This window comes from Pipistrellus hanaki, assembly GCF_964339955.1.
Source record: "Pipistrellus hanaki genome assembly, chromosome: 16".
Classification (NCBI taxonomy): Eukaryota; Metazoa; Chordata; class Mammalia; order Chiroptera; family Vespertilionidae; genus Pipistrellus; species Pipistrellus hanaki.
The window spans coordinates 31389735-31408670 of record NC_140518.1 but is presented as its reverse complement, the minus strand read 5'-3'; the positions used below and the strand labels follow the sequence as shown (position 1 = coordinate 31408670).

The 18936-nt window shown below is 38.1% G+C and overlaps 1 protein-coding gene across 1 annotated transcript in view; it reads right to left on the bottom strand.

Annotated features, from left to right (window-relative positions):
* EFCAB5 (EF-hand calcium binding domain 5) overlaps positions 1–18936 on the bottom strand; it is a gene marked incomplete at its 3' end in the record, with an annotated part of 62714 nt that overhangs the window by 18441 nt on the left and 25337 nt on the right. The window contains exons 5-11 of the mRNA XM_084862347.1: positions 15581–15736; positions 12027–12126; positions 10098–10274; positions 6100–6177; positions 5912–6001; positions 3856–4067; positions 2556–2712 (exon numbers count right to left, since the gene is read on the bottom strand). Of these exons, the coding sequence (XP_084718473.1) occupies positions 2556–2712; positions 3856–4067; positions 5912–6001; positions 6100–6177; positions 10098–10274; positions 12027–12126; positions 15581–15736 (970 nt within the window). The remainder of the gene's footprint in view (positions 1–2555; positions 2713–3855; positions 4068–5911; positions 6002–6099; positions 6178–10097; positions 10275–12026; positions 12127–15580; positions 15737–18936) is intronic.

Below are 18936 nucleotides of genomic sequence, written 5' to 3'. Positions count from 1 at the left end.
TTTGCCCTTGCACACATGACCATTTAGTGAAAGATCCAGTATTGGAACCTAGCACTCCTGACCATGTGTAATGTCCTTTCCTCTATAGAACATGGCTCTGTGTTATGAAATTTTTCCATATTATAAAACCACCTCATTGCACCTTTAAAAACTTCATTAAGTAAATCTTTTTTGGATGTAGTTTAAGAAAGTAGTGTAGTGTAATGTAAAGTTTGCAAAAGACATAGTTAATTAAAAACACATGACAATGGATAAACCTAGGGCAGAAGAATGTTAATCCTAATCATTCCTTCTGCTGTGCACTGTATACTTTAAGAGTTAGAAATCTGGTATGCCAAAGTCACTAGACAAGACCCTTAAACCCAGGGAAGAGTATAACCATTTCTACTAGGATCTAATCAAATGAAGGGTGGAAGTATACTGGAATAAGAATTTTAGTAGCTTTTGATTGGGAAGAATTTATCAGAAGAGAAAAATATAGTATAGGAGAGGAAAGTCATTTAGAAGAATAAGTTGAGTTTGTAAATTCAGGAGAAACTTGCAAGCCAGCCAGATTTGTGAAGCGAATCAGACCTTGTCAAGGCAGAGAGATAAGACAAGAAGAGAAAATAAGCAGAACTGTGGAATGGTTTGGATTCTTTTAACCCCAAGACTGAGTGTACTCAGGTACCCAGAAGGAATCTAACCATTAGAGCTAAGGTCTTGGGCAAAAGACTCTACAGCATATTCCACTCCTGATTGCTCTGACACTTCTTACATTCTCACCAGCAAGGCACAAATGTTCCAATCTTCCACATCCTTTCCAACAAAATTGTTATTTCCAATTAAAATTTAATTATTTCCACTTTAAATGCCATACTATGCAAGAAACAAAAGCAAAAATAACTGAGACAACATCCAACTAAAAAGCTTCTGTACAGCAAAAGAAACAATAAAAGAAAAAAACAACCTATAGAATAGGAGAAAATACTTTAAAATCATATATCTAATAAGGGGTTAATATAAAAAAATAAGGAATTTATACAACTCAATAGCAAAAAATAATATGATTAAATATGGGCCAAAGAACAAAATAGACATTTTTCCAAAGACATGAAAATGACCAAATGGTGATAAAAAGATATTCCATATTACTAATAATCAGGAAAATGCAAATCAAAACCACAATGAGAAATCACCTCACTTCTGTTCAAACAGCCATCATATAAAAGACAAGTTTTAGTAAAGTTGTGGAGGAAAGGAAACCCTTTTGCACTGTTGATGATAATGTAAATTGGAATAGTCACTGTGGAAAACAGATGGAGGTACCTAAAAAAACTAAAAATATGATCCAGTAATTCCACTTCCGGGTATATATCCAAAATCACTATCTCAAATAAATATCTGTACTTCCATGTTAACTATATAATTATTCACAATAGTCAAGACATGGAAACAGATGAATGGATAAAGAAAATGTGGTATGTACAATGAAATATTATTCAGCCATGTTACTATTTGCAACAACATGGATGGATTGTGAAGGCATTATATTAAGTGAAATAAGTCAGACAGAGAAAGACAAATACTGTACGGTCTCACTTATATGTGAAATTGAAAAAAGGCAAACTCATAAAAACAGACTGCATAATGGTGGTTGCCAGGAGCTGGAGGTAGGGAAAATGGAGAGATGTTGGTGAAAGGGTACAAAATCTTCTATAATAAAAGGCTAATATGCAAATTGTCTTCTCGGGAATTTGACTGACTAGGAGTTTGACCACTTGCTGTGATGTATGCCAGGGGGTGGCACGAAAAATCAGTCCAAATAATTTAAAATTATTTCCATTTTAAATGCTATTTAAGGCCGAAGCCGGTTTGGCTCAGTGGTAGAGCGTTGGTCTGCGGATTGAAGGGTCCCAGGTTCGATTCCGGTCAAGGGCATGTATGTTGGTTGCGGGCACACCACCCACCGGGATGTGCAGGAGGCGGCTGGTTGATGTTTCTCTCTCATCGACGTTTCTGGCTCTCTATCTCTCTCCCTTCCTCTCTGTAAAAAATCAATAAAATAAAAAAAGAAAGAAAGAAAAAAAAAGAACTGGTGTTGCCTCGGAAGTGGCGAATATAGGCCTAAACCTATGTTTAAATGCTATTTAAGTATTTAAATGTGCCAGGGGGTGGCACAAAACAAAGGAAGGCCCTGGCCAGCAGCTGGGTATCTAATATGCAGCATAGTGACTATAGTTAGCAATACTGTGTTAAACACTTGCAAGTTTCATTCTCACAACGAAAAAGATAGTAATTATGGGAGGTGATGGAGGTGTTAACTAATACTACTATGGAAATAATTTCTCAATATATAAGTGTATCAAACCAACATGTTGTACATCTTAAATTTACACAGTGTTATAAGTCAGTTATATCATAATAAAGCTGAGCAATTTGTCGCCATACTAGCAAGTGTGAAGGTGGTATCTCATGGTTTTAGAACAACCAGTGTTTAACTGTATATATGTCATACTACCAGGAAACTGGAAGCCAAGTTGTTAACTTAAATAAGAAAATTATTATACTTTTACCTGTCTTCATAGCTTCTTTTTCCATTCCCTCCTTGTATGTATACAAGAGTTCATCAACTTCATTCAAATCTAAGAAGCCTGAGCCATCACTGTCCCATAACTGAAAGAGGGCATCTAGGAGAAGGCCCCGTCGAATTTGGAAAGAGTTTTGTATAGCCTAGGATACAAGCAAGATAACAAAGCACAGAAGACTTGCTGTTTATTCTGCTAGCTGGCATCCTATGTTTATTCCCAAAAAAAGTGCAGCATTTTTTATAAAAACAGCTTTACTTTGGGACTCGGCATGATATTAGTGGGAAAGTGAATCATTTAATTTCAATCCTCTAAGTACCATTTCTCTGTTTCTGCATCAGATTAAAACACATTAATTTAGAAAGAAGACTACACTCCTTAAGAATCTTTAATGCATTTCTTTCCACTCCTTCACTGCTTGTTCAGGAATATGATGAACACATGGGGTGCTTTTCCTGGCTTCTCGTTGGGATTTGTTTTGTAGTGAAGGGGGATGAATGGCAGTGTTCAAACAATAAAAAGTTACTGTTAAAATTAAAAAAAAATATATTTAACATTGACCTAACCTGGCATTAATTACCTTTTATACTTTTTACTAGGTTAATTATATCAATTCATCAGTAATTTAATTAATATCTAGATATATTTAATTGCTGAAACAAAGTGAATATATACCTTTTGGTTAAATGGGGGAACTGCTGTTGAGGAGGCAAAAGGGATATCACCTTTAGAATTAAGTTGAGAAGATTCATAAGGCTGCTGAAATTACTGAATATGCCTGGTAAATCTAATTTACATATTTCATATACGAGCACATAAATTGTTTATGTCAGCTAATGTGTGTGCACTTACCTACACCTAAATAGTAAGTTCTTACAAAATATGTACTACCTGATGCAATGCACATGATATATTCAAGCCATAATTGAACCCTATGTATGTGCATTTGTAAATGAACTCCCACAGATACACACACATGCGATATCTTTATTCATACACATATTTGCTCCATAGAATCTGCTATTCAAACTTCAGTGATAAAAAAAAAAGCTGTCCAGTAAACCATCTCCTGCCATCATCAATCATGATATTATTAGGGGAATGAGTTCTCTGGAGTATGAACTCATTTTATTTGGCAATTAAATAAAATATTCAGTGGCCACTCTTATTGAAATAGTGATACATTTAGTTGTAAATTTTTAAAGAAGAGAAACACTAGAAACTACTGAGGCTGACAAATTTAATAATAGTGACCTCACTTGTTTCAATGATAAACAATATTACTCACCTCTTCCAAGTCACTAATTTTCTCTTCTTTTGTTTCAGCATAGCCCCACTTGAAAAAAGAGGTGAGGGTCTCACTGGTACTCAAAGGGACATCTTCACCAACAAATGTCTCCAGGAGTTGCACAAACTGGAGCAGATTAAGGGAAACTCCATTGAAGGCACTCCTTCCTTTCACTTTGTAAGACTGAATATTCCTGATAATTGAATGTAGGTCTATAAAGCAGGAAACATACAGTAAAACGGACCATTTTCTCAAAGATTAAAAAATACACGAGTATTTATTATAATGGACAGTAGCTACTGTTTTCCTGTCAGAAATCCGAGCCTCCTTCATGAGTTCAGCATCATTTCTTTTTTATTTGACAAAACATCTCTTACCCATTATCTGTTTAGGTAAGTCAAGTAGTACTTAACCTCCCCCATCCATGCCCCAAAGATTGCCATGTGACATAGGTCTGGCCAATGATCTATTTATAACAGCAATGTAATACACTATAGACCAATGAGAATTTGAACCCAGAACTTTTGGGGAAACAATTGGGGGAAGAACCCCTCCTTTTGTACTCTTGATTCCTGAACTGATAGGCTCTAGGCTTAGAAATACCCTCATGGGCATCTTTGTCACAGTATGGAAAAAACAACCTTAAACTGAAAGTGGCACACAGAGAACAGGGCTGAGAGGCAGAAAGACAGTGCCCTGCTGCTGTTGTTGGGGCCTTGGACTTAATTGTGCCTGAAGCCAGCTGCAACCTGGCCATGCCAGTTAAATAAGTCTGTAAATACCACCATTACAACCCCTTCCCCAATGAGTCTTTACTATATTTATCATGAAGCTCAATGTTCTAACATGAGGCATGTTTCATAAAATTCAACCCAGTGACTTACGTTTGATTTATTCATTGAGTTAATCATTCCTGCCCTTGTGATTTCTATAAGAGATTTGACATAGCTTAAAAATACTCATGCAGTTTATTTTCCAAATAGTAGAGCAAAATGGAAATACAGAAGTCAAGGAGAAGAACATGAACTAGCAGGCTATAAGAGCTTGACTGATGCTATACATTTTCACCAAAATATTTTGAGGATAAGAAGTTTATTACTTGACCCAGACTTAAAATTTTTAAAATTGCAGATAGGAATAAAATAATCTTTCAGCTTCCAGTGACTGTCTTAAGTTCCCATAGTTGTTGTTTTCATGAATACAGACAATAGGTTGGTGAAGGTCTAGGGTGTGGTGGGGAGTAAAGGGGGCATCTGTAATGCTGTCAACAATAAAGATAAAAAAAAGAAAGAAAATAATGCTGATCTAATTAAAGTTAAAAGTGATAAAATAGCATAAAATATTAGTACTTGTAGGAACACTCACTGTTAAGTAAAAGCTACTCTTTGCTCTCTCTGTTGAGTAGATCTTCCTTTATACGTAGGTCTTCAAAAACAATCTATAGTCTCACCTGTTTCACATGTTTGGATATGAAACTAACAGGGAGAGTAATAGCTGAAATTATTTCTATTGAGTAGTAATATCTAATATCTTATTCCTTTTGTATACCTGGATCATAGCTTAAAAACAGCTGTTGGGCCATTTAATTATTTAAAAAACTGTATACTAATGCATATGTTTTTAAGCAAAGGAACATTCATCAATAGCACATGCCTACTACCACTAAAACATTCATCTTATAAATATTTATTTTTAAAAATATATATTTTTATTGGTTTCAGAAAAGAAGGAAGGAGAGATAGAAACATCAATGATGAGAGAGAATCATTGATCCTATATGCCCCACACTGAGGATCAACCCCGTAACCCAGGATATGCCCTGATCAGGAACGAACTGTGACCTCCTGGTTCATAGGTCGACACTCAACCACTGAGCAACACCGGCCGGGCCATCTTGTACATGTTTAGATCCATCAGCTCAGGGACAAAATAATACAAGGTTCACTCTGGTATTGTGTCTTGTCTAAGTCCAGTCTTTATCATGGGATACCACAATAAGTTAAATTCATCAATCAGACTGGGATCTATTCTTTCTAATTTTGTTGTTAATATGTACCTGTGAATCTGTAGTTATCATAGATTAAGTTTGCCTGTTCCTCATCTTCGAATTTTACATACGTCTTCAAGTCACAAGTCAAAAGTTCACCTATAAAATACACATTCCACATAACATAGGCAATTTAACTTCACTGTCACAATGTTTTTGTTCTACAGGATAAATGAAAGGAGGATTGAGCGAGTTACCTGGCCATGGCTTTCCGTCTATTTTTTGGGACTTGGGTTCACAGGCTTTGTCTTTTTTAACTTTCTTCTTTGCAGTTTCTAAAAGGTATAAAAGAAAATGCCGATGAGTTGGACATTACATATTCTTAAGTTAATGAATAAGAGAAATGCCTTGCATATAGACCACCAAAAACTTTCTTTCAGGTACTTTCCCATATATGGTGTGTCATAATCAACCACATGATATAACTTAATAACTCCAGTTGTTGAGAGCAGCTCTTTGACAAAAGCTATTTGTTGTACCCCAATTTGGCCACACAAAATGAGGCCTACATTTCCTAGCCTCCCTGACTATCTTACCTAATAAAAGAGAAACATGTAAATTAACCATCACTCCACTATGCCCACAGCCAATCAGAGGGAGTATGCAAATTAACAAATATGGGGTTAATTTGCATATGCAGATACTGAGCGTAGTGAAGCTTGCTATGAAGGGAAAGTGGGGGTTGGAGGGAGCTACTGGAGTGGTGCTCCAGACAGAAGCGAGAACTTGCCAGCTCCAGGCGCCCTGGGAGTGAGAAGGTGCCTGCTCCGGGGCAGCCAGAGAGCAAGGACTTGCCAGTTCCCAGGTGGCTGGGAGTGAAGCCAGGGGAATGAAGGCCTTTTCTTGCATGAATATCGTGCAATGGGCCTCTAGTATTCTTATATACTGACCAATGATCCCTGCAGGGAAATGATGTGATGCTTATCCATTTTCTTTTCTCCTCACCTGCTGGTCAGAATGTAGACATGGCAGTGAACCATCTTGGTCCATGTGGTTGGAGGAGATACCAGATAGAAGGAGCTGAGCCACTGCTGATTTCATGGGACTGAGCTTTCATAGAACTTTTGACTTTTATATGAGAAAGAAAGACACTCCTTTCTTATTTAGAAACTGTTATTTGTTTTATTTTTCAGACACTGTCATTTTGGAACACTGTTACACATAGCCAAAATTAAGACCTCACTAACATAACATCTGGTTGAATAGTAGCCTCACTAATCTTTTAATGCTACATCCTTATGTAAGGAGAGCCAGAAATTAGTAACTCTGTTTTATGGAGAAATAAACATAATGCTAAAAAAATTTCAAATCAGTTGATGATAGTGTAGAATCTAAAACACAGGTTACCTATTTTCTACAAGTTTTCTTTGGGATGTAGAATTAAAGATCAGAATTTAAAAAATATATATGCCTAACTGAGATCTTCAGTGGTTGGCTCTTTAAAAGGTTAGAATTTTTTATAGGAAAAGGTCATAAATTGGCAATTCAGAGGAAAAAAGTCTTCTGCAGAATAAAATTTGAATTACAGGGTGCTCTCTGTCTTAAATACAGCTTTCAGAAACTTTTCTAGAAATATATATATACACACTAATAAAAGATAATTATGCTAATTAACCATACTGCGATGCCCACGAGCTAATCAGGAGTGAGTATTCAAATTAACCCAAACAAAGATAGTAGGTTAATTTGCATACACAGATGCAGAGCAGCAGGGGGCAGGGTGGCCGCTTGCACATGCTGGCACCAAGCAGCCTGTGTCCCAAGTACAGATGTCCTTGGGAGCCAGGCTGCTCTGAGCCTGTAGGTCCACGTGGGGATCCTGGAACAACCCTCCTGCCACTCTGGGCCTATACACACAGGTGTGGAGCAGCTGGGGGGTGAGGAGGGAGGGTGGGGCGGGAACATCCTTGGGACCCAGGCACTCTGAGCCGGCACATGCGCAAGTGGCCTGGGGGAGGGCGGGAACATCCCCCACAGCAAGTGAGCAGACAGCAGGGCCCTGCTTGCTCCTGGCTGTGGCAGCAAGGGGAAGCAGTCCCCTGCAGGGTCTCCACAGAGAGCAGACAACAGGGACCTGCTTGCCCCTGCGGCAGAGAGCCAGAGAGCAGATATCAGGCCCTGGTGGCTAAGGGCAAGCAGACCCCCACAGAGAGAAGACACCAGGGCCTGGGTGGCGTAAAGCAGCAGGTCCACAAAGAGCAGAGAACCACGAGGAGCAGGCCTAAGCCTTCAGTAGGACATTCCCTGAGGGCTCCCAAATTGGAGAGGGGGCAGGTTGGGATGAGGGACTCCCCTCGTCTTATTTATAACTGAGAAATCAAGATCCATTTCATAGGTGAAATAAAAGAAATTTTTAAAAGTTGTTTCTAATATCAGACCCCACATTTAAAACAAAAGGGCTTCTACTGCATTTTCAGAGGTCCAACATAAGTTTCTATAAGCAACATTACCAGATTTCTTCCTTACAAATGGGTTTTTAGTAAAAAAAAAAAAAAAAAAAAAAAAAAAAAAAAAGAATTCTAGGTAGCCCTAGCCAGTTTGGGTCAGTGGATAGAGCAGACTGAAGGGTCCCAGGTTTGATTCCAATCTAAGATACAGACACATACCTCATTGCAGGCTTGATTTCCAGCCCTTGTCAGGGCACATGCAGGAGGCAATCAATCAATGTGTCTCTCTCACATCTATGTTCCTCTCTCTGTCTCTGCCACCCCACATCCACTCTCTCTCTAAAAAAGACACCCACAAAAATTCTAGGTAAATGGATAATAGAGTCTTATTTTTTTTTATTTATGTATTTATTTATTTTTTATTCTTTATTGATTAAGGTGTTACATATGAGTCTGATAATAGAGTCTTTGTGGTTTGCATTTAATTAATTGGTCAAGGTCTAGACCACATGTGTCAAACACAAGGCCCGCGGGCCAAATCCAGCCCGCCAGGCCTTGCAATGTGGCCCGCACCGCGCTGTCATCACTGCACTCCGCTGTCAGTTTATGACATTGTCAGTTTATGACTGTTCAGTAAACCATTCGGCCCGCGATTTAGGCTGGATTTTAGATTTTGGCCCCTTCTCTGATTAAGTTCGACACCCCTTGTCTAGACTCATGCTGAGTAGCAAAATATGTCTAAGATCTGCATGATCTGATATGTCAGAAAAGATCCTAATTGAAATGGGTATTTTCTGAAGACTTTAAAAACCATTCCACAGCCTGCCCAGGGTAGCTCAGTGATTGAGCATCGACTTGTGAACCAGGAATCATAGTTCTATTCCAGTAACCTCCTTATATGTTTTTACTTTCTTTTGAGATATTACCTTCCCTTGCTGGTGAAGTTGAGGCTATGCCCTGTTCTTCTGGAATTGTCTCTCTGGGTGATTCTAGTTTTTCATCTGACACTTTATGTGATTCTTGTAATGACATTCTGTGTGATCCTCTGCGTGACCCTTCTGGTGTTAGTAAATCTCTGGAAGGTGCTTCTTCTGCAATTGACCCTTTTTGTGATCTTTGTTCTGCTACTGAATCTCTGTGTGATTCTTGTGGTTCATCTATTACTGACGTTCTGCGTGATCCTTTGCGTGATCCTCTTCGTGTTACTGACTCTTCAAGATATTCGTCTCCTTCAGTTGACCCTCTTTGTGGTCCTTGTTCTCCTACTGACTCTCTGGGTGATTCTTGTGTGTCAGCGGGCCATTTATTTGGTTCTTCTGTTACTGACATTCTGCGTGATCCTCTTCGTGACTCTCTAGGAGTTCCTTCTTCTGTAATTGACCCTCTGGGTACTCCTTCTTCTGTAATTGACCCTCTGGGTACTCCTTGTTCTGTTTCTAACTCTCTGTTTGATCCTTCTATTACTGACTCTCTGAGTGAGTCTTCTTCTAAAGTTGACTCTCTTTTTACCCCTTGTTCTGTTACTGGCTCTCTGCTTGATTCTTCTTTTGACCCTTTCGGTGGTTCGTCTACTGCTGACATTCTGCGTGACCCTCTGCGTGATCCTCCAGGTGAACTTGTTTGTGGTTCATCTACTGCTGACATTCTGTGTGACCCTCTGCGTGATCCTGGCCGCGCTGTTGCCTCTTTTTGCTGTCCTTGTGCTGTTGAGTCTGAGTCCATTTCACTTAAAATTTTGTTTGGGTCTTGTCCCGCACTTTTTCTTCTCTGCTGTTCTGGTAGGCTTAGAAATTGTGTTGATTTTCTACGTTTATCATGTTTTTGTAGATCTGGTTTTTTAAGCAATATAGTTTGTTTGTTTTTTTCAGACAGTGATGTAGTAACCTCTAAGAACACATTGTCAAAGTCTTCATAAATGTGTTTCTGATTATCCATGTCTCCCCACAACTCGGGCAACTCTATCTCTTCAAATTCAATGAGTGGCCCTAATGCAAAAGAACAAAGCATTTACCTAAACAATTGCTCTTATAATACAGAATCAGAACTAGTAAGTTCATGCAAAAAAAAGCATTGAGCACAGTGATTATAATATATGTCTATTACTTTAAATAAGTACCAGTTACCTTTCTCTGCAATACAATAAAAACCAAAAGGTATCCAATTGAACATAAAAGATGCTCATTACTGTAAATTAGAAAGTATCCCTTCCTAAAGGCTGTGGTTTTGAAAATTAATAGTTGGAGAGTTGCTTAAACTGCCCAGACAAATACAACCTATTCTCTACTTTTAGTCCTCCACAATGAGGTTAGCATGGAATGAGTACGGGGACATATGTCTTCCACCTCAAATACCTTTTCAATATCTGCAATATCGAGATAAAAGCATGTCTCTACTCATGACAATTTTTCACTGGGTTATTTTTTCCAATATTCATTTTTTCTCCTTCTCTACCTTTCTTTCTTCTTTCCTCAATTCTTTTCCTCAACAACTTATGTGGACACTTGACTCAGAATTCTAGGGAAAGATTGAATAGCATTCACCAGAATCCAACTGTTAAAAAAAGAATACCACCACCAAAACAACACTGGTGACCTGGACTACAAAAAGTGGGACCATGCCAAAGATTGCCTTTCCCTTCTAAAACATTTAGTATTTAGGCTATAAAATTGTGACTCCCATGGGTTTGGGGAATACTTTGTGTACATCATCCACATATTTTTAAGTATCCAAGTGATAAGTTATCACACAGAAATAATATTCTGACATTTTTTGGAAAACCCATCCATTCAATAACTTTCTCTTTAAGAAATAAAAATAGCCAAAACCGGTTTGCCTCAGTGGATAGAGCGTCGGTCTGCGGACTGAAAGGTCCCAGGTTTGATTCCGGTCAAGGGCATGTACCTTGGTTGCGGGCACATCCCCGGTAGGGGCGTGTGTAGGAGGCAGCTGGTCGATGATTCTCTCTCATCTACATTTCTAGCTCTCTATCCCTCTCCGTTCCTCTTTGTGGAAAATCAATAAAACAAAATAAAAAGAAATAAATAAAAATAAAACTGCTAGTCCTATTTGTTTTGGTGGTAATATAAAATTTTCACTGTATTAGTACAATAAAGATGTACAAGTAAAAATGCTTGAGAGAGGGAAATATTTTTATTAAAAATCTTAGAATTCTAAGTTGGACATTAAAACTGGAATTATCATTACCAACTAAATTTCTGAAACATTCAGATTGTTACTAAAACATTTCTTCATTTGAACAAATTAAAAATTGAGTTCTAGCTTGACAACTTTTAGTATTGCACTGTAGTGAAAAATATATCTAGTTGTTTTTTTTTGTTTTTTTAAAATATATTTTTTTATTGATTTTTTACAGAGAGGAGGGGAGAGGGATAGAGAGCTAGAAACGTCGATGAGAGAGAAACATCGACCAGCTGCCTCTTGCACACCCCCTACCGGGGATGTGCCTGCAACCAATGTACATGCCCTTGACCGGAATCGAACCCGGGATCTTTCAGTCCACAGACTGACGCTCTACCACTGAGCCAAACCGGTTTCGGCAGAAAAATACATCTAGTTGTAATAAAGAATGAATTTTGTGGGGAATGAGCAGCTAGATATAGCTATCATGATCTAAGAGAGACATGAAGAAATTCCACAGGGATAGAATGGCCTTGTATTATCATATTGGTGTACTTAATAATTTCAGTTTGAGCATACTCCCTCTGAGTGGCACTTACATTGTCTCGGGTTTCGGAGTAAACGTTTAAGCATTTTTGGACTTTGGTCATAGAATGTTTCCAGCAAGGCCAGTGTCCTCTGCCGATCCAAAAACCCTACCTAAGCAGAAAGTTGATGATTAGGTGTTATAAGAGATTTGAGATTTTTATGTAGACAGAATATGGCTTATTGGAACATTCATCACTACCATCACTATCATCATCATATAAATAAAATCTGCAGTCAAAATTGGGAAAGCTATACCTTGCCTCTTTCGACTTATACTCTATTTTCCCATTCTGTGACATGTCAAAATGCCTTACACTTAAAGATGCTGAACAAATATTTGTTACTGATGTAATTGTTTAATCCAGTGTACAATGTTCAATTCCCATCTAATCTGATCTAAGTATGACACTTAGGACAATTAACTGCTCCCTACTTGTTCTTTTTTTGGAATTTTTATTTTGGGAAAAAGTTAATTTTAGAAAAAATAAGAAAATGATAAAACTAACACTTTGTGTTCCCAGCACCCAGAAATGATGATTATTACCATTTTTTCTTTGTACTTTAAAAATCTATAACTGAGCCTTGGCTGGTGTTGCTCAGTGGTTAAAGCATCGACCTGCAAACCAAAGGGTTGCAGGTTTGATTCCTGACCCCAGTTGGGGCATATGCGAGAGGCAACAAATCGATGTGTTTCTCTCACATCAATGTTTCTCTCATTCTCTTTCTCTCTCTTTATCTCTCTCTCTCTCAACCTCATTCCCTTTTTTTCTCTCTAAAAACCAATAGAAAATATGTCCTTGGGGGCGGGTTAACAAATAAAACAAAACCAACCAACCAATCAAACAAAAAATATATATAACTGATATCACAGTATATGTATCCTTTTTAAAATTTTAAAAATATTTTTGTGAAGAGTTAATTTGAGCCAAACTGATGACATGCTAGGAAACAAGATCTCAAATGTTCCCTACGCTTAAAAAAAAAACTTTTTATAAGCATTTCAGTTATCCTTAAAATTGCTCTTATTTACACAACATTGAGATCTGATTCATGTATGTAAAGAAACATTATCTCATTTCTTTTAACTGTATAGTATTCTATAATGTAAAAAATTATAATTAAAAGAAATTCTTTTTTTGATGGGCATTTAGATTATTTCCAGTATTTTGATACCAAAAATAATGTGTACAATAGATGTCCTTATACATATCTCCTGTGTACATGTATAAACATTTCCCTAGGGTAAATAAATAGAAAGGCAATTAATGAATTGTATACTAATTTATTTATGCATTCATTGACTGATTTCTTATATGTGCCCTGACCAGGGATCAAACCCATAACCTTGGCATATCAGGACAATGCTCTAACCGGCCAGGGTATCTTCTTGGAGTTACACCCAGAAGTCTTGCTGCCACCTTCTCTGCACAACCACTCCCTTTTTATTTGGGAATACTCATCACCTTTCCTGGAGCCACAGGAGTGGACTAACCTCAGGCCCATCTCCCTAGACCCTTCCGCAGCACTTTAGCGCTTTAGTGTCATGTTGGATTCAGTTCTTCTCTATGAAGCTTGCAGTCTCTGAGCTAAACCCAGGGAAAAAAGCATAAGCCCTGCCGTTCTTAAATTTCTCCACAACCTACTTAGAATTTCTAAGAGTATCTATAATATTACTTTCAGCCCTGATTGGGGCTCGAAGGTGGGGGATCAGGTACTAACTCTGACTTAGGGACCCAGACAACCTCTCACCCCTAATCACATCCCCTCTACTACCTCCTCCTTCCATCAGCTGGTCAGTTTCCCAGTGATAGAAAAAGTGCTTTAATGTCTTATTTTGCATTCTTCCTTACTCAACGACTCTTTTTAAAAATACATATATTTTATTGATATTTTTACAGAGAGGAAGGGAGAGGGATAGGGAGCTGGAAACATCAATGAGAGAGAAACACTAATCAGCTGCCTCCTGCACACCCCGGTCAGGGCATCTGACTGGGGATGGGCCTGCAACCAAGGTACATGCCCTTGACCGGAATCAAATCTGGGACCCTTCAGTCCGCAGGCCGATGCTCTATCCACCAAGCCAAACCGGTTAGGGCTGACTTTTTTTTTTTTTTTTTTTTTTTTTTCAGGAGCCCTGGATTTTCAAGTGAAAGTACAGGCTTTTGAACTCTTGTCTCAGCTATTGATTAAAAATATTCAGAAACAGCTTTTTCCTGAACTGTATCTGTCTTACCTACCAGATCAGCACATAGCTTCTATTTGAACACTGGGGAGAAATGCAAAAGGCACAACCAAATCTAATTTAATTTATTTAAATATGACCCTGCTATGTTTGTTATAGCATATGAATTGGTATTAAATTGGCCAACAATGAATAGTTGGTATCCAGGCATTTATTGGAGAGTAAAATCTTGACCTCCATGTCACCAATACTTATAAGTTTCGTTAAAAGAAACAATGTTCAACAGGACACATAGACATTTCAGATTTTATAAGATATATTCCTGATGTAAGCCAAATTAGCAGGGATCTGAGAACCTAGACTTCAATATATTGGCTCCTTCAAAACTTGCTTTTTCTGAATTGCAGTCAGGTGTGGTATCATTTACCTACACTTAAGGTGGTTATAAGAAATTTCTCTAAGAAAGTCATTGTTTCATTTATTATATGTCTGGCATAATGGTCTTGCACTTCAACACACAGGGTCCCTTTGCGAGTACTTGTGGGAGGAACTGCTGACTTTTCTGTACTTTATCTTATAAACCCCGATGGAATGTTTGCGTATGTTTCCCTTCTCACATTCACTATTAGGAAGCTTAGATTTTAACTTGTAGGCAACCTAGAACAAATATTTAGGCAATTCTAATACACATTTTGGGCTTTATTCCCAGCTTCAGTTACTATCATCTCTCTTATTTTTCACTTCCTTCATCCTACTTTTAATATATGTTCCTTTGTTGCAATCTTTTTTTTGGAACAGAGGGATACAAAGTTCATAAACAAATACATATTAGTAAAATTTGTACCTATTTAAAAAAATCCATTTGGCAATAGCACACCAATATCCTCCCAAGTACCATTCTTAGAAATACTTTTTGATATAAACTTTTCTTTTAAAGAAGCAGTGTAATAAGATGTAGTAGAATTCCTATTCTTTGCAGCTTTTTTTTTTTTATAAGAAGCCACCAGAAAAAGAGAGTAAGCAAAAACAATAGTAAGCAACCCATTCTTAAGAATTGGAAAGAGATTTAGAGATAAGTTATATGCTGTGAAATGTTGTGCCATGCAAGGTGTGGTCTGTAAGCTGGTACAAGTCTGTGGTGAGAAAGGTACATAACTTGAAAACAGCATCTAGCAAATTTGAGAAAGTAACAGATGCTAAATCAGAGTCGAATCTGACAATAAAAATATGAGTTGTATTTTGTATGTACTTTTCCACCTTCGTAATCCATTTTTCGTTCCACAGCAGATTAGAAATTCAAAACATCACCATTAACAACAAACTAAAAACTGGTCCTTTACAGCAAATAGTTTAAGAAACATGACTTTAAGGGTCTCACCCTACCTTGGCACAGTCACAATGCAGGAAGAGTTCAACAAACATCTGCCTCTGCATGTCCGCTTTTATGATCTCCCGGAATTCATCTGCACAGTGGCAGAGGTGCTTAAGGAGTTCTTCAAAGATTTCACTTTTCAGGTCTGCAATATGCAAAGAGATGTACTGCAGGGAGAAAGAGGAAAAGTGACTGATGTAAAACTGTGCTCTTTCCTTGGGTTTTTCCGAGGATTCAGTTGAGGTGCGTGAAAAGAATGGCTGCCATTTCCCCCATATCATTTGCTTGTCACTGAGATAAAGCATTTCCTATTAGTGCGAGTCTACAGGCTGTCAGCAGAGGGAGCTGATCAATAACAGTCCCCAACGCCACATACCAGTGGGACCAGGTATTTTGGAAGCAATTTCCCTTTAGATCACATCAGCACTATATAGGACACAATTTTTACCTGATTGTTTGTAACAGCAGCAGTCATAGAACGTTGCCTGTAAATTACTAGCTTTAAAAATTGAATACAGCTTTTCTTTTGATGTGTGGCATATAAGACTGTTTTTCAAGACTGACTACATTTAATTATTAGAGTGTAAGGGATAGGGATTGTAGATGGGGTGTTTGTTTGTTTTATGGTTTGTGGTTTGTTTTTTTTTAAAATATTGCAATAAGGTATTCTTTGTCTATGATTTTCTGTTTCTTTTGAAAGTGTAGAGTCTGAAACATCTATGATCCTAGGCCATTTAAAATAAATAAATAAATTTCCAGTCAAGGGACAAATGCCTCCTTTTTTATCATGTTCAGTTTAAATGCTGTAAATTCTTAGCAAGATGAAAAATGATACAGATATAAAAGTTGAAGGATCAGTATTTGGTGTTCGGGTAACCAGCCCATGGTTGACTTGTTTTGAGATTATATAGACCCATCTTAAATGTAGTGGGCATATTATTTTATCTTGAGGAATCCATATTTCTGCCACTACTATTCCAAACTCATATGATCTTGAGCCATTTTTCTTTGTTCAGAATAGTTACTTATTTTATTATTAAGTTTCTGGGTTGTCATTGGTTAATAGGATCTTGAAGGTTTCAGGTGTGGATTTCTATGTTAAAATATCTGTATATTACACCGTGTCAAATCATCTTGCATTTGACCACCTAAAGTCAAATCATCTTGCATCACCATCTGTTAGGCCCCCTTCACCCCACCGCTAGTTTCCTCTGGCAACTACCACATTGCTGTTTGTGTCCACGAGGTTCAGTTTTTATATTCCACACTAGAGGCCCAGTGCATGAAATTCATGCATGGGGGGCGGGTTTGTGTATGTCCCTCAGCCCAGCCTGCACCCTCTCCAATCTGGGATCCCTCTCAAAATCCAAAACTGCTGGCTCCCAACCTCTCACCAGCCTGCCTGCCTGATTGCCCCTAAACCACTTCTGCCTACCAGCCTGAACACCCCATAACTGCTCTCTTGCCAGCCTGACTGCTCCCCTGCTGGCCTGGTTGCCCCTAACTGTGCTCCCCTGCAGGCCTGGTCATCCCTAACTGCCCTCTCCTGCTGGCCTGGTTGCCCCCAACTGCCCTCCCCTGCAGGCCTTGTCCCTCCCAACTGCCCTCCCCTGCCAGCCTGGTCCCTCTGAACTGCCCTCCCCTGCAGACCATCTTGTGGTGGCCATCTTGTGTTTACATGGAAGTGACCATCTTTGACCACATGGGGCAACCATCTTGTGTGTTGGAGTGATAGTCATTTGCATATTACCACTTTATTATATAGGATATGAATGAAATCAGATGGTTTGAAATCATATGAATGAAATAAATGGTTCTTAGTTTTTCTGCCTGCCTTACTTCACTTAACAGAATATTCTCAGGGTTAATCCATGTTGTTGCAAATGGCACTATTTTGTCTTTTCTTGTGGCTGAGTAGTATTCCATTGTGTATATGTAACACATCTTCTTTATTTAATCCTCTGTTGAAGGACACCTTAGTTGTCTCCATGTCTTGGCCACAATGAATAATGCTTCAATGAACATAGGGGTGCATATATCTTTTCAAGTACATACTTTCGAGTTTTTCAGGTATATACTCAGGAGAGGGATTGCTGGATCAAATGGTAGCTCTATTCTTAATTTTTGAGGAATTGTCAGACTACTTTTCCATGGTGGCTATGCCAGTCTTCATTCCCACCAGCAGTTCTCTTTTCTGTACAACTTTTCCAACACTTGTTATTACTTGTCTTGTTGATAATAACTATTCCAACAGGTATGAGGTGGTATCTCAGTGTAGTTTTGATTTGTATTTCCCTAATTGCTAGTGAGTTTGAACATATTTTTATATACCTGCTGGCTGTTTGTCTGTCTTCTTGGGAGAGGTGTCTGTTCAGGTCCTCTGACCTGGGTCATTTTTCTTAATGCCTGTTGAATAGATTCCTGGAAGTGGGATTGCTAACTTAGAAGGTAAATGCATCTGTATTTTTGGTAGGTTTTCACATTGGTCAGGCTTGTACCCTACCCTTTTGTACTCCCACCATTAACATATGAGTGACTATTTCTCCTCAGCCTCACCATTAGTGTGTATTGCCTTCCAGATCTTTGCTAATTTGATGGGTCAAGAACATTACATTCTTGAACTACACCTGAGTGTAATATCTTGTGATAGAGAGAAATGGATTAAGCACTGGAAGAGTTTCTGAGTGGATTCCTCTTGAAGGTTTAGCCCAATTCACAGTCACTGATTTCCTCCTCTGACCCAAGCACAGCAGTCACCAAATTTATACTGGTAGCCAAATTTGCACCGAATAATCCTACTTCCTTAGCCATACATGATTGGGCCAGGGAAGGATACTTAACCTAAACAAAGCCATTCAGTTCCTGGGATTTGGAGTGGGGAATGGCCAGTTGGTCTCTGAGAGAGGTTGTATCTATAAATTAAACTTAAGAATTTGTGGATGGCCAGATTACTCCATGTGAACTGAGAGTACTGAGGAAGTCTCTATATAGAGTTAGATAAATCAAAAAGCAGAGAGCAAAGTTTTCCAAGTTTCTGTTCTAGTCTCTTCTTGAAGCCAGATCATATCCCTGCCCTCAGATTCTTCATATTTCATTTTCAGCTAAATTAGCTCAGGTTGGTTTATGTTTCATGCAATTAAAGAATAGTAACTAATATAGTTTGTTTAAATGAAACATTATGTTGATATATTTCACTGACAATTTTTGAAATGAAGGGAATAGTTATTATTTTATTTCCTCATTAATATCATCAGGAAAATATAGAATGTATCATGTAAGAGATACATAGGCTTGAATCCATGCTAATGAATCATAAACCATTATTCAACTGGCTTAGAGACCAAAAGAAGCAGAGCAAAATAGCTTT